This window comes from Acanthisitta chloris, unplaced genomic scaffold (genome assembly GCF_000695815.1).
Source record: "Acanthisitta chloris isolate BGI_N310 unplaced genomic scaffold, ASM69581v1 scaffold11918, whole genome shotgun sequence".
Taxonomy (NCBI): Eukaryota; Metazoa; Chordata; class Aves; order Passeriformes; family Acanthisittidae; genus Acanthisitta; species Acanthisitta chloris.
Window position 1 is genome coordinate 23,934 of NW_008688720.1, and position 14,591 is coordinate 38,524.

The 14,591-nt window shown below is 38.2% G+C and overlaps 1 protein-coding gene across 1 annotated transcript in view; it reads left to right on the plus strand.

Annotated features, from left to right (window-relative positions):
* The window catches only part of SCML2 (sex comb on midleg-like 2 (Drosophila)), a 52,761-nt gene that overhangs the window by 11,202 nt on the left and 26,968 nt on the right, over positions 1-14,591 (plus strand). The window contains exons 2-5 of the mRNA XM_009081140.1: positions 33-103; positions 5,035-5,269; positions 7,667-7,755; positions 9,215-9,458. Of these exons, the coding sequence (XP_009079388.1) occupies positions 33-103; positions 5,035-5,269; positions 7,667-7,755; positions 9,215-9,458 (639 nt within the window). The remainder of the gene's footprint in view (positions 1-32; positions 104-5,034; positions 5,270-7,666; positions 7,756-9,214; positions 9,459-14,591) is intronic.

Genomic DNA, 14,591 nt, shown 5'->3' on the forward strand with positions numbered 1-14,591 from the left:
TATATGGTCTTTTTTTCTCTTGTGTCTTCCAGAGCAGTTTAATTGGGATGATTATCTGAAAGAGACTGAATCAGTAGCTGCCCCTCTACATTGTTTCAGACAGGTATGCCAGATACTATTTTGCAAGTGTGTGTGTATGGATGAATGTTACAGGATGATCCCAGCACAAGTTTTGTGTTTAGACTGCTTGCAGACTCTCCATTTGACTTCTTTTGATCTCTTGTTATCAGTAGCTTACAGTTCTGGCAGATACTAGCTATAAGATTTTCATTCTTGGTTTCTGCCTCAAGCCAAACTTTGAGAGTTTCATTAAAATTGTATCTTTGGATTCTGTTTTCCTTTTAAAAAGTCTGGTTATTGAAAACAGATACTCTTGTCAGAGTTCAAAAATATTTTCCACCTTTTTCAGTAATCTTAGAGGTACCATGATTTTTTTGAGAATTAAAAATGTGACTGATTGTCAGAGGAGCCTTTCTGCTGCCCCATTTCTGAAAGGTGCCTTTCAGTTCTGTGTAGCTACAAGATGTGTGTGTAGTAGAGTTTAGGCACCACTTCTTTCCTTGGTCTTTCAAGTATGTTTAATTTTGTCTCTTTCTGAGCAGAGTACTTATTACTAAGGAGTAACAGATACTGAGGTAAAAAAAAAATCAAGGGGAATATATGGGGATACAAAGGAAATACTGTATTTATAATGAAGGGTGTTTAATGTGCTCTTTTATATCTTATGCTGTGCCCTACGAATTTGATTCCTTCCCACCTGATGGTTTGGTATGTATATGCAGATGCAGTTTAAATCTACCATCTTGTGTGAACTAATGACCTCCAGTTATTTAGCCCTCTGGAGACTGAGTCTATCTCTGCTGGCATCTTTTTCTCTGCAGAGGGAGCCAGGGCTGGTGTTTTCCCAAGATGAGGTGTATCTTGTGTGCATAAAGTTAAATAGGATGTGTTTTGTTTGTTCAGGTTGATAGAAGTGTAATAGGTGTGACAAGTAGTGTGTGTATTGTATCTTCTAGGGTGTGTTGGTAGTCTGATTGTACTGTGAATTATGCAGTGGGGGATGATACAGGCCTCCAGTGGGGACCAAATAAAAAGCAACATGAATGGAATAGTCTGAGAGGAGAGGATCCATCACTCAGTGAATCTGAAGTAGTTGCAGGAATGGAGAATAGAAACACAGATCGTTCCTCATGCTAGATCTTGAATCTCAGCTTGCTCTTTGCAGATGAGGATAAAGGGCAAAGAGCTCCTTGCAATCTGCTTTCATTGAGAGATGGCTAAAAACAGCCATGTCCATACCACCATGACCAAAGTGTATGCTCCCATAGGATATAGCTACTGCAGAAAGCTGCTCAGAAGCCTTTCTGTGTGTCCTTTCTTGCATCTTTGTCTTCCCTACTAATACTCAAGAAGTCCAAACTGAACAACCAAATAACACCTTAAACAGAGATGCAAACATGTGTTGACTGAGATAAATCCAAGTGACCTAGATTGCTTAAGGAGTGTGTGGGTTGGAAAAAAAGAGCTTTATGTGCATAGCAAATTTCAAATCAATTTGCACATGCAGGATTTCAGTGCTTCTGAGAGTCTACCTTTAAGTGGAAAGTGATATGCAATGTTGATTAGTGCAGAGCTAGATCCCCTTGATACACAATGTTTGCAGATTTTAGGACCAAAAATGCTTGTGCTTTGTGTAGAACTAATTTGTCTGTTACTGGGTTACACGTGAATTGTATGTGTCATTATCACTCTCTGTAAAGCAAAGAAATATACTGCTGTGGCCAGCCAGAAAATAAATAGCAGAGAGAAACTTAATTTGATGATTATATCCAGAATTTGGGACCTGTGGGAATTGTAAAAGTTTAAATTTTGTAGTAATTAAAAATGACCTGGGGAACAATAAATTAAAGCCTCTACCATAAATTAAGACACAGGCACAGACAGCTAATGGAAATTGATTAAAGTATTTATCTTAATTTAGAAGGTATTTTATCTGTTGCTTTAAGTTGTTTTTAATTGCTGCTTAAAATTTCAATGCATTTCACATCGCTTTCTCTCACCCTGAAACTTTTTTTCCATCAGCTCAGTCCCTTGTGGTTTGACAGAACTTAAAACAAGGCTGTTTCTGAGTGGGGGTTAGTTATTTCTCTGTAAGGACAAACTGGCATGGAGGAGTTACCTTTTTAGTAGAATGCCTTGAGTTGTTGCTATTTAAACAAGCTCACCTTTTCCATAAACAAGTAAACAAACTCTCCAGTTTGTCAATTTCTGTTGCTTTTCCTTGTTGTAGAAAATAAAAGCTTGACAAGCAATATCCTGAAATTGAATTGCCTTGTAAATTTAATATGCTCAGGCTCCTGGTTCAGACAGCCTGCTGTCTGAATGCAGCATCGGCAGATGCCACACACAGCATTCACTCAGTGTTGCTCACCTCTTTGTTTTTTGGGCTCAGGCTCCTCCAGGGCTCCTGCTGTCGATCTAAAGTGTGTTGTATATAGGGCACCTGCACAATGTAGCAAGTACAGCAAGATGTATTTCAAACATTTAGATGTGGTGGAGAAAAAATGTCACTAACACTTGTAGCAGTAGCAAAGACATCTGCTTACTATGGGATCCCCACCTGACCTGGTTAAGGCAGGGAGGAGAAGGGAACATAAGAATCTTGTGAGTGTGAATGTCTACAGTTTTGGGTGTTCTAACCTGCCTCCTTGTCATGGTTTAACCTCACAGAGCCACTCACTCCCCCACCAGCATCATTGGGGAGAGAATCAGAAGGGTAAAAGCTGGAAAACTCCTGGGTTGACGTGAAGACAGTTCAATAGGGAAAGCAAAAACCACACACACAAGTAAAGTAAAACAAGGAACTAATTCACTGCTTCTCACAGCCAGGTGTTGTTCAGCCATCTCCAGGAGAGCAGGGCCCCATCACGGGTAATGGTTCCTTGGGAAGACAAATGCCATCACTCCAGACATCCCCGTTCCTTCTTTCTCCCACTTTATATCTGAGCATGATGTCCTGTGGCATGGAATGTCCTCTTGGGTCACCTGTCCTGTCTGTCTCTCCTCCCAATCTCCCATGCACCCCCAACTTCCTTGCCAGTGTAGCAGTATGGAAAGCAGCAAAGGCCTTGGCTCTGTAAGCACTTCTCAGCAAGAACAAAAACATCTCCGTATTATTAACCCTGTGTTCAGCACAAATCCAAAACACAGCCCCATATTAGCCACCAGACATCCCCTTCTTTCTCCCACTTTATATCTGAGCATGATGTCCTGTGGCATGGAATGTCCTCTTGGGTCACCTGTCCTGTCTGTCTCTCCTCCCAATCTCCCATGCACCCCCAACTTCCTTGCCAGTGTAGCAGTATGGAAAGCAGCAAAGGCCTTGGCTCTGTAAGCACTTCTCAGCAAGAACAAAAACATCTCCGTATTATTAACCCTGTGTTCAGCACAAATCCAAAACACAGCCCCATATTAGCCACTGTAAGTCCTCTTGGGTCACCTGTCCTGTCTGTCTCTCCTCCCAATCTCCCATGCACCCCCAACTTCCTTGCCAGTGTAGCAGTATGGAAAGCAGCAAAGGCCTTGGCTCTGTAAGCACTTCTCAGCAAGAACAAAAACATCTCCGTATTATTAACCCTGTGTTCAGCACAAATCCAAAACACAGCCCCATATTAGCCACTGTAAAGAAAATGAACTCTACCCCAGCCAAAATCATAGACTCCTGTATGAGAAGTCAGATTGTGTTAGTCTGTATAGGATAGCTACTGGGTTTAAATTTCATGGGCAAGGCTGCTTGCAGTTTATAGTGTCTGTATTCAAAACCAGCTTTGTACTGAAGAGATGAAGAGCTTCCAGGGTGATAGGAGAATAGTCATTATCTCCTAAGGGAAACTTGAGTGCTTGACTTATTTACATTATCAAAAGGGTACTCCGGAAGGGATGGTTGTGGATTTTGTTGTTATTTGCAAAAGTACAGAAAGAATTTAAGTTAAATGATACTGTTGCCAAAAATTTCCATGCATAAATTTAGGCTGGAAATGAGGAGACATCTCAAGAGAATAGTGAGAGGCATTCAATCCCAGTAGGTGTTATTACAAAGTTTTGCACATCACCAGGTGATGGTTTTGCCTGCAGTACCACAGAAGGCAGGTAATCAGACTGCACCCCAGTCAGTCTCTGCCGGCAGTAGGTTGATACATAAGTAAAAAATGTTCTTTTTTGTTCATCTTTAGCTTGTGACAAAAAGTTCTCCGCAAAGACCGAGTTGCATTTGTCACATTTCTTTTCCCTGTGCTAATTAAATTGGCATTTCATTGTATGTTTGTGATTACATTCAGTTCTCTTTGAATAAGCACAAGCTGCAGTTTTTGTCTTAGCATAGAAGTTTTATATGACTTTAGGACTGTCTGTTTTCTGTCTGTAAAATGTTAACATTAACTCCTTTTTCTGTCTTATTTCTTTGTATTGTAAGCTTTTTTTTTAATGCAGAAACTCTTACCTTAAGCTTTTGCAGTGCCTAGGCAGTAGGCTCCAAATTTTGTTTAGATTTTCAAAATACTACTACAGTAAGGATCACTGTTTGATTTGAATTGAAAGCTAATAAACCTTCTGAGTCGAGTTTTTTTGTTGGTGTGTCTGTTGGTTTGTGTTTTGGTTTTTGGAGTTTTTTTGAGTTAAATGTCATGTTTCCTGATGTCCTTGATTTCCATTCACTTCAAGTATTAATCCCTGCTCTCCATCTTTATGTTTGTATCCTCATCAGAATTCCCTTGTTATCCTTGTTAGTGTGCTTATCTTTTTAAAATATCAATCATGCTTATGTAGTAGGAACATCACGTATCTGAAATGGGAGCTGTTGGGAGGTTGTCCAGCTGCCTTTTCTGCCTTGCTGCTGAACACTCAAAAGTTCAAAAGCTTCTTTGTGTTTATAATTGACATGATATGTTTGGATGGATGAAAGCTGTGTATTGAACTGGCTGGTAAATTTAGCAATACTAATAACAATAAGGAAAAGTCTTTTACTTTTTATTGTAGTCTAGGATTCCACCTACAAATGATTTCAAAGTTGGTATGAAACTGGAAGCCCACGATCCGCGCAATGTGACCTCGGTTTGCATCGCTACAGTCATCGGAATCACTGGGGCCAGGCTGCGGCTGCGGCTGGATGGAAGTGACAACAAGAATGATTTTTGGAGGCTTGTGGATTCGTCTGACATACAGCCCATTGGGACCTGTGAAAAGAAAGGGGGAATGCTGCAGCCCCCACTTGGTAAGAAACAAAGCTGCTGAATGAATGTGTGTGAAATATTGCTGTCATGAAGTCGAGTTTACCTCGGATGGGTATGCTTTTTCCTAGTAGCCTCTCAAAAAACTTGTTAGCCCAGTTTGTTAACAGCTTCCAGTTCTTCTGTTTGAAAGATGGAGTGAAAAGTATCATTTCACTGCAGTATGAAACTTGATTTGCTTGTAGAGAGACAGACACAGGAGCCATTGACATAAGCATTAAGACTTGACATCGGTTATAATGTTAGATTTTTGTGCTGTTATGCTGCTTCAGAAACACAAGAAAAGCGATGCAAGCAGGGTGCAAGTCTGGAAAAATATTGTTTAGGATATATAACAGTTCAGCAGTGATCATCAGGAGAAAGGTTGATGTCTTCTCCTCAGGTACTGTTTCTTACTCCTGTTTGGTCAGGCTGTTTGTAATGCAGCAGCTAACAAGCAGCTGTTTCCCTGCACCAAGGCATGTCAGTTCACCTGCCCTCAGAACAATTGCTGGTTATTCAGAAAAGAATGTGAGTGCCATTATTTTGTCCCTCCTGCCCTAGATTTATCTAGAGATAGGCTGGATTCCAGCAAGCAAACATTCTGGCATACCTAGATAAATTTTTGAAAAAGCCTTTTTGGCAGTTTTACAGCATCCTGTTCCTGGGCAAAGCTGGGAGCTAATTGGGTGTATAATTACCTCCTGTTAGACATTTAAGCAACTGATTTTTTTTTTTTCTGAGTAGTAGGGAACCTTCTGGATACTAATGTTCTTGCTTCTATCATAATAACTAGCTAAAATAGTCCCTCCCACCTGATTTTTACATGGATTTAATTATGCATGTTACATAAGGGTTTTGAGAAAGTGATTGTTGTAGCAAAAGGTTCCTGTTCCAGCCTCTGTTTTCCATAGGTAACATTTTTGTTGTTGAGAGCTGAATGTTCTCAACAAATTAAATTGCAGATAGCGTTTTCTCTGGCTTTACCAGGACAACTTAAAGGGCAAATGAAGTTAATTGGAACTGTAGTTTAGTTGTCATTCCTCTGTCTTGCTTTTCATTCCTCTGTCTTGCTTTTCTGGGCTAGCTAGTTGGGAATATTGTGTTTCAGTAACCACACGTGTTGAGGTTGTATAAAGACTCCGGTATGAAACCAGGCCTGGCAGTTAGCTCAGCAGTCCTCAAATTATGACACCATTTATCAGATACAAGCTTTGCATTGATTTAGGTGTTGCATAGGTGGTTCCAACTTGAAAACTGTTTATTCAACTAAAGAAAGCTTAGAGCTACTGGCTAAGGAACCATTGCAGCATATAATCCAATTTTAGATGACTAAGTGATTTAACTGATAAAGAATTGCAGATATGTTCCACCTTCCTAGTTACAGTTTTTTTAAGAGAATTGTTGAGGCTCAGTTAAGAGGGAACTCGCCAGTTCCTGGCAGATTCTGGTACTATTTGCTTTGTGGAAAAAATTCCAATTTGCTCTATTATGTCTGTTTTTCTGTAGAACTGTACCAGACATATAACTGCTAAAGACACAGAAAAAAATGTCCACTATGTCTGTTATCTTATTCATTACTTTAAAACACTCATTTGGAACGTAAAGAAAGCAAAAGCATATTTGGTTTGCTTTGTTTTCTCTTTTAACTGGAAATTGGTTGATTGTGAGGAAAGATTATCTGGAATGAGAATGTTTTCAGCCAAACCTTTGTTCTGCTTGAATAAGGTGGTTCATCTAAACAAATTTGACTGAAGTTTGTGCTTTTTATTCACTTGTTAATGAAGAATAATAAAGTAGACGGATCTTCCAGTTTGTTTTCCAGTATGATACATGCATGTCTTAAAATAATTGTATTTTTTTCAGTCTAAAGTATTTGGATTTTATGGCTATTTATGTATTTATTTTAATGGGCGAGGGCAAAGAAGCCAATTGTTCTTTTTTTGTCTGTTGTCTGATGAAAGAATGATGAGATTCTTGAAAATAAAAAGGTGTCTCTTCAATAAAAGAGCTGGAACAGAGGATGTTGCTTTAGGATAAGAGTAAAAAAGCAGCCCTGAAAAGAAAGCTAGGTGCTTGTGCTGGGGAAGTGCCATTGGACCAGGGACTGTGTGGGACAATCTTGTGGTCTCCTGCACTAGAACTTTCATGTTGTTGAATCCTAGGAGTTTACCTGTACTGTCCCAAATTATGATGAGTGATTGTGCAGCCAGGTCACTCAGAATGGAAATGGATTGCACAGCTTTCTGCACTGACTGCAACCATGTTCATTCCTTCTTGCGTACTTTTATTTTGGCCAAGTCTGAAAAAGGGAGTGAGACATTAGTAAAACAGACTTTATATCCTTCTCCTATTGTATTTTGCAAACTCAAAATAGGGCTCTTTGTTCTTTTGTTACTCAGGGTTCCAGATGAATGCATCATCTTGGCCAATGTTTCTCTTAAGAACTCTCAATGGAGCTGAAATGGCACCTGCAGCTTTCTTTAAGAAGGTAAGAAGAAAGGCATTTCTAGTAAACAATTTTCTATCATGGCCCATGGTTAATATTTTGATGAGGATGCCAAGATATTACACTGTTGTCTGCAGCACAGTCTGCAAGACTGTTACTTAAAATGACTTTGAATTGGGTTGGCAAGGTACAGAGCTAGACAGAAAGCAATCTGCTTTTAGTCCACTGAGATGGGCATTTGTTTTCCTGAGCTGAGACTTCAGAGTGTGGTGTGTTATTTAGAAAAATTGTGTTTGCTCATTTTTTGTGTCTCATGGATTTTAGATACAATGTGTGTCATGTTTCTCAACAACACCATACTCATATGATTGTGCACAGGAGTAAATAAAATTAATGGGGAATGAGAGCCATTGGAATACAGTGGTGCTTGGAAAGGTTTGTTAAACATTTTCATTGAGCACGTATTCATCATTTAAAATGTAGTGAGAAAGTACTTGAAAAGAGCAGAAAAAGCTGTTCAGTTTTTTCAACGTGACTCTTGTGTAAGTTATTGTGAAACCTGAAAAAATACATAAAAACAACAGTAATATTAAAATGATTTGTTGATTCAATTTTTTGTTGAGGTGATAAAACCCTGCTGTCACATTGGGTGACTTCATTTTGGATACTGAGAGTGGTACTGACTGGTATGTCAGCAAATCAGACAGTTGGGTTCAGACCTGCAATCACATCACTTGCATGTTAACTTTATATGATTATAATTTTTTTTAGATAAGATTATATAAATTTTCTGAGGCATGATGAGCCGCACTTCTCTGTGCTAACCTACAGCACCTCTGAGATGGCTTTAGGTAAAAAGATTCTTGAGGCTGAGGTGGTAATTCATGTTTCATCAGATCACAGCTCCTGCTGTGGCGGCACATTTGTGCCAGTCACATTGACTTCATTTTTGTTTTCCTTTTGTCCACTTGAAATTGGTCTAAGGCCAACTGAGTTAACAGAGGCCTATAAATAATATCCAATGCTAATGAATTTTTCATGGATTGAGAGGTGAAGCTTTTGCCAGACAGTTATCAGTCCCCAGAAATATCCATTCTCTGCAAACCTCCTCTTCTTCATTAGCATGTAATAATTTCATTTTAGTGTCTTTGCTGTCTTGCTGCCTAGATACAATGTATTGGGTGCAACCTATTGCTTATGTAAATACTTCTAGCAAGGTCTTTCTGTCATGGAGAATTTTGCTAATTATCCCAGCTGTATTTGTCAGAACAAAATCTAGATTTTTGTAATACAGAAGAGCAAAGGCAAATTTGAAATACAAACAAATTTCCTTGAATGTGTGCTATAACCTTTTGAGAGTAGTGAGTATAAGTAGTAAGAATTTTGAGGAAAAGGGTTGTTTTGGGGTTTGTTTTTTTTTGTTGTTTTTGGTTAGTTGTTTGCTTTTTTCTTTTTTATGGAGCTATAGAAATACAAATATTCTACCACTGTTACTTTGTAGGAACCACCAAAACCTGTGCCAAACTGCTTTAAAGTTGGAATGAAACTTGAAGCTATAGATAGAAAGAACCCATACATGATTTGCCCAGCCACCATTGGAGATGTTAAAGGAGATGAAGTTTTTGTTACATTTGATGGCTGGAGAGGAGCATTTGACTACTGGTGCAGATGTGATTCTCGAGATATTTTCCCAGTCGGATGGTGTAGCTTGACAGGAGATGCATTACAACCACCAGGGAACAGTGGTAAGATGACTAATAGTATTGCTTAATTATTTTTCTCCTCAATTACAGCAGAATTTTAAAAACCAGCTGGCTGTATGCAGATAAGACTGAAGATTTGATTTGTGAGTAACTGACAAGGATGAAATGTCGTTGAATTTTCTTTATGTAGTTTAAAGCTAATAGGATAGTGGATGGGAAACAATTTTTGCCTGTTCATAGTAACTCTGGGAACATGTTTTATTTAATACTGTCAGGAGGACTTTTGATAATCCCTAATTTTTTTGTGCTTGTGAAGAATCTTGGACATAGACTTGATTTTCTGTTTGTTATTGATAGTTAAATGCTCTTCTTTAATGATACTCGTGTATTGGCTGCTACAGCAATATATGTTAAACTAACTGCTAAGAAAGTAAAGTAGTCTTTGCTTCTGTGATGATTGGAGGTTGAAACTATTATTTAGTGTTTCTTCCTTCATTCTCAAAGAATTCTGTCTTGAAGCTGCCTGTTCTGAATGCTTTGTCATCCTCTTGCCATTAAGGATGTTTGTAGGCAGGGTGATGGTGTCCCTTTAACTAATGGCCACTGTGCTTTATATTATACAGCTATCTGCTTTAGAGAGAAGAGAAAGAGGAATATTCCTGAATGTAATCCCTTTGCTACTCTGGAGTCTGCTTGTCATATTTTTGTGGTGTAAGGCTTTTTGTCAAACTGGTTGAGCTTTTCTATCCTCATCCCATAAAATACATCAGGAAGAGAGGTTTTTAAAGAGAGGAACCATACTTTTAATTAGTCACTTTAATATTAGTGACCAGAGTAATGTGTTCTCGGTGAGAATTTTCACAGCTGGTGTTAGGTGAGTAAGAATGAGTTGGTATCACAGAACTCTCACTGGAAGTACTAAAGAACAGAAGCAAGAAGGCAAAATATCAGTCATGTTTCCTGCCCTTTCCATCCCCTTTGTTTTTCTCAGTCTTCTGCTAGCGGATCAAGAACCGTATGGAAAATGTAGCTGAAATTAGATAAGGGTACCTCTGTATCATTGCCCTCACCTGTCTGTCTGTGGTTCCTGCCAGTGGTCATACTACCTGTAACTGAGTTTAGTCCGATTTGGCAGATTTCAGCAAGGGAACAACTAAGTGTGTAGCTGTACTGGCAGATCCGGGATGATCTGCGGGGAGAAAGGGTAAGTCAGGTGAGGATGATCTGTATTCAGTCAGATTTGCTTAGGACTTGGAATACCTACCCAGGTAGGAGACTATTGCTTGATTGTGAAAACCAAAACCACTCTAGGCATTTACATAAGCTCAAATAAGTTCTTATGGTCTTGTCAAAACTGAGAATTTTGGACAGGTGACAGAAACTGAGTGCAGAGATGTGCAGGCTGGACATTGTCATTTTTGATTCTAAAAGTGAGGCCAAAGTTAGCTGCAGTTTTACTAAAATTTTGTGTTCCTTTTTTCCCTGTTCTGAGCATAAATAATTTGTTATTTCAGTTTTGCCTTTTGTGCTTATTTTTTTATGTGCTACTTGTGCATGTTACACACACTTGTCAAATTTACATAGCTGGATGAAATAATTTGGCTCTCGGGCTATGTTTTTCACTGCTGTTTGATCACTTTTGAGCCATTAAAAAGCTGTAATGATAGTCCTTTATTAAGATTTAAATAATAGCTTCAAGAAGAGTGTAATCAAGTAATTTCAATTCAGAAAAATGATAATGTTGTCAGGATTCTTCATTAAGTAATATTAACATTGAAGAAAGTATGACAGATATATATTGTAGCGATTCACTTGAAATATTACAGTGGTATTCTGGTCTGGACTTTTTCCATACAGATTGCTCTAGTATTTGTGCATTGAATTTTTGCAATAGAAAGTGAAAATAATTGACTGAGAGTGGCTGAAATTTCAGAGTGAATATAATGAGAAGTATTCTTGATTTTTTTGTAACTACCTTCCCTGAAAGCAGTTAAATGTGTTAAATCACTAGTTAAAGGACTGGGTAAAAAATTTTAAAAACACCTCAGATTTTAGCAAAGAAGCAAAGCCAATATCCTGCAATCCAAGTGTGAAAGCAATAAAGGATCCTTTAATACCTAGGACAACCATTAGCTGCCATGAGACATATTTTGGGGTCTAATTTAGCCTTTCAAAAGAGAGATGAAATGCAGTAAGGGAGACAATATGAAAATGAAGAAAGATTTTATTTCAATTGTTTACTCTCTTAGCCTTTTAGCCTAGAGAGATGTAGGACCTCTGCCATGGGAGGTTTTTAAGAGCAATTTAAACATAGGCTTCTTGGATATGTGTGAATTTATTCAGACCAGATTACGTGCTGTATTTACTCTTTATAACTATCTTCTGTAACTGTCATTGGTATTAGGCAGACAAGGTCATGAACTAAGACACAGTTACAGAAGATAATACAGAGAAGGTAGGTGAAAAGTTGTTTTGGACCAACTGTTGATAGCACTGAGGCCTTAATCTTTGTGTTTTTTCTTCAGTTCTTATTGGAGGATGTGACTTAAGTGGACCTGGCTGAATGTCAGGGTGTGCCTACAGTGGTATGAAATGTGGCATTCAATAGTTATAGTAGTAGGAGCTGTGCTTAGCTAATACTGTGGTTTGTTTCACTACAAATATCTCCCATAGTGGTAATTTGTTATGGTTTGACTTCAGTGCTTGATGTTGACTTCCCCTACTGCTCCAAGGTTAGTATTTTAAGCATGCAGTAGATTGTTTTCTCTGTGTCTCTGTGTCATTTAAGTGCTTGTAGAGATGACTTGTCCTACATATACATTGTTGTGAACTATAGCTGGTGAAAGGATTTGAGATGATAATGTCTGTACTGGACCAGTCTGAAAGACCATCTGCTCTACCTGGCTTGCTTTGGCTGTGGCTGAAAGCAAGTATCTGAAGAAAAGCATGAACAGTAGAAGTATTCCTAGTATCTGTCCATCTACAACCCAGCACCTTCCAAGCCCAGAATAATGCTTTTCTGCTGAGTACCTCCTTGAGGAACTTGATCTAAATCTGTTCAATTATATTGGAGCCATCTGAACTTTTAGCACCTTCAGCATCCTGTAGTGAGGAGTTCTCTATTTGAGTATATATTATGTGGAAAAGGAGATAGTTTTTCTTGCTGGTAGTATAATTTGTTATCCTTGGTTTCTTGTACTGAAATAGCTTCTTCTACTTCCAGTACAGGTATAGGAAGATTTTGTTGGTTTTGTTCTCAGATCAGTTTTATTGCTATGATCACTTTTGTTCTTCTGTACTGTCTTCTTTTCAGCTATGGCATTTTTGAGCCACTGGAACCAGAAGTGCACAAAGTATTGAAACTCAGTTGCATAGTGGTGACTTCTATTATGTTTTTTGTTCCATAATAATTCATGAATTGGTATTTGAGGTTTTTGGACTACTACTGAGTATTGAACTGATGTGATATGCTTCCTTGGAATGAGTATGATGCAAAAACCATTCAGTCTTGTTGCTTTAGTATTGCCTTCTGCATTTGCTCATTCTGAAATCATTTATTGGGTCCATAAAACTTCTGCTTTTGGTATGCCTTAAGAAGGCTTTTAAAGGTAGATTATTTTTTTTTGTTCACTGTTTTTCTAGGCTAAATGTATAATGCCTTTCTATTTAACCACAATAGATTGTAATTTTTACTTTGCTCAGTTGGATAATAAAAAGCTATTACTATGCCTAATAATATTCTTGTATTGCACTGTAGCTAGTTGTGTCTGAGACTTATGATTGAAGTAGACAGTAGATGACTGGAGATTGTCAGAATGGTTTCTGTTTGCTGTTTCTGTATAAATTCATTTTACTGTTTAGTTATTACATGTAAATGGCAGTTACTTAGGCAACCCACTTTTTTATTTATAATAGAAGTAAAACCTTTTCCATAAAAGAGAGAAGACAAAAGAACAACTGGGGACAAGCCATGTGGGAAATGATAAGTAGTTTCACCTGCAAAGATTGGTTTCAGTGTAAAGGTGTATCTATCATTTAGATGTGAACAGCATCTGGAGAGGGATCAGTTTCTGTATATCCCTGATCCCCACAGCCTTATGAAGCTGAATCTTTAAAGGATAAAGGTGATGCAAGAACTCATAAAGGAGGAACTGCTCTCCATGCTCTACAGGAGAGAATTCGGGAGACCAAAGGAAGATGATGTAGTAATTAAAAAAACAAAAAGGCACGTGATACACTGTAGCTTTTATCCTTAGTCATCTGCCTTCTTTCCCTCTCTGTCTCCCCCTCTTCCACATCCTGTGTCCCCTCATTGCTTTTCTCCCAATTCAGTGCATTTATTGTCAGTGAGAGCAATCTTCTTTCATTACGCTAATCAGCTGTGATGCTAAAGGTCTCTTTCAAATGCTGTTTGCAGCAATAAGAGTAGTACAGGCTCAAGGAGAGATTTAAAATGTCATTTTTGTCCACTATAAGATTTCTTAGTTTAGTTTTATTTTACTTTTTTTGGTGTTCTTGATGCTTACTTTGTGCAGATTTCACCAAGCTAGGTACTGGAGATGGTCTTCTCTGGTACTGATAATGAAATTAAGTGAAAATAGCCATGCTGTATTTTCAGCTGAGTGGTACACAAATTTGCAACATCAGTATAAACTTAGTAGTGCTCTGCTTAGAGTAGCCAAAAACAATCAGATAAGCATAGTAACTAACTTTCCTTAAAGAAAAATAAAGGTGAAATGGTACAATTTCATAGAAGTTTTTTTTTCTGTCAGTGAAGCCACTTCTCTTCATGAGCAAGTCACAGTAGTTAAATCAGGCACATTCAGTAAGCAGATTTGTGCTGTCTTCAGAGCTGTACATGAAAAACTCCTCAGTGCTTCAGGCTAAAATCTGATTTGCCACATTCTCTCACATGTTAAGCTTTTTTTATTTGGTATTAATGTTTCTTGACATCTTGCAACAAGGCCTGGATAGTGCTGCCACAGGGCAGTAATCACTTAAGGAAATGTAAAGGTTTTGCCTTTCCCAAAGCTGTGACCTTACTGTGTGTCTGGTTTCCTCACCATCTTACTATGTTTATTTATAAGGTAGATGTAATTTTCTTGTGAATTGGAAATACTCCAACACATGTATTTTAGACTGTTACATGAATATTTTTTTTTAAATTTGCCGTTG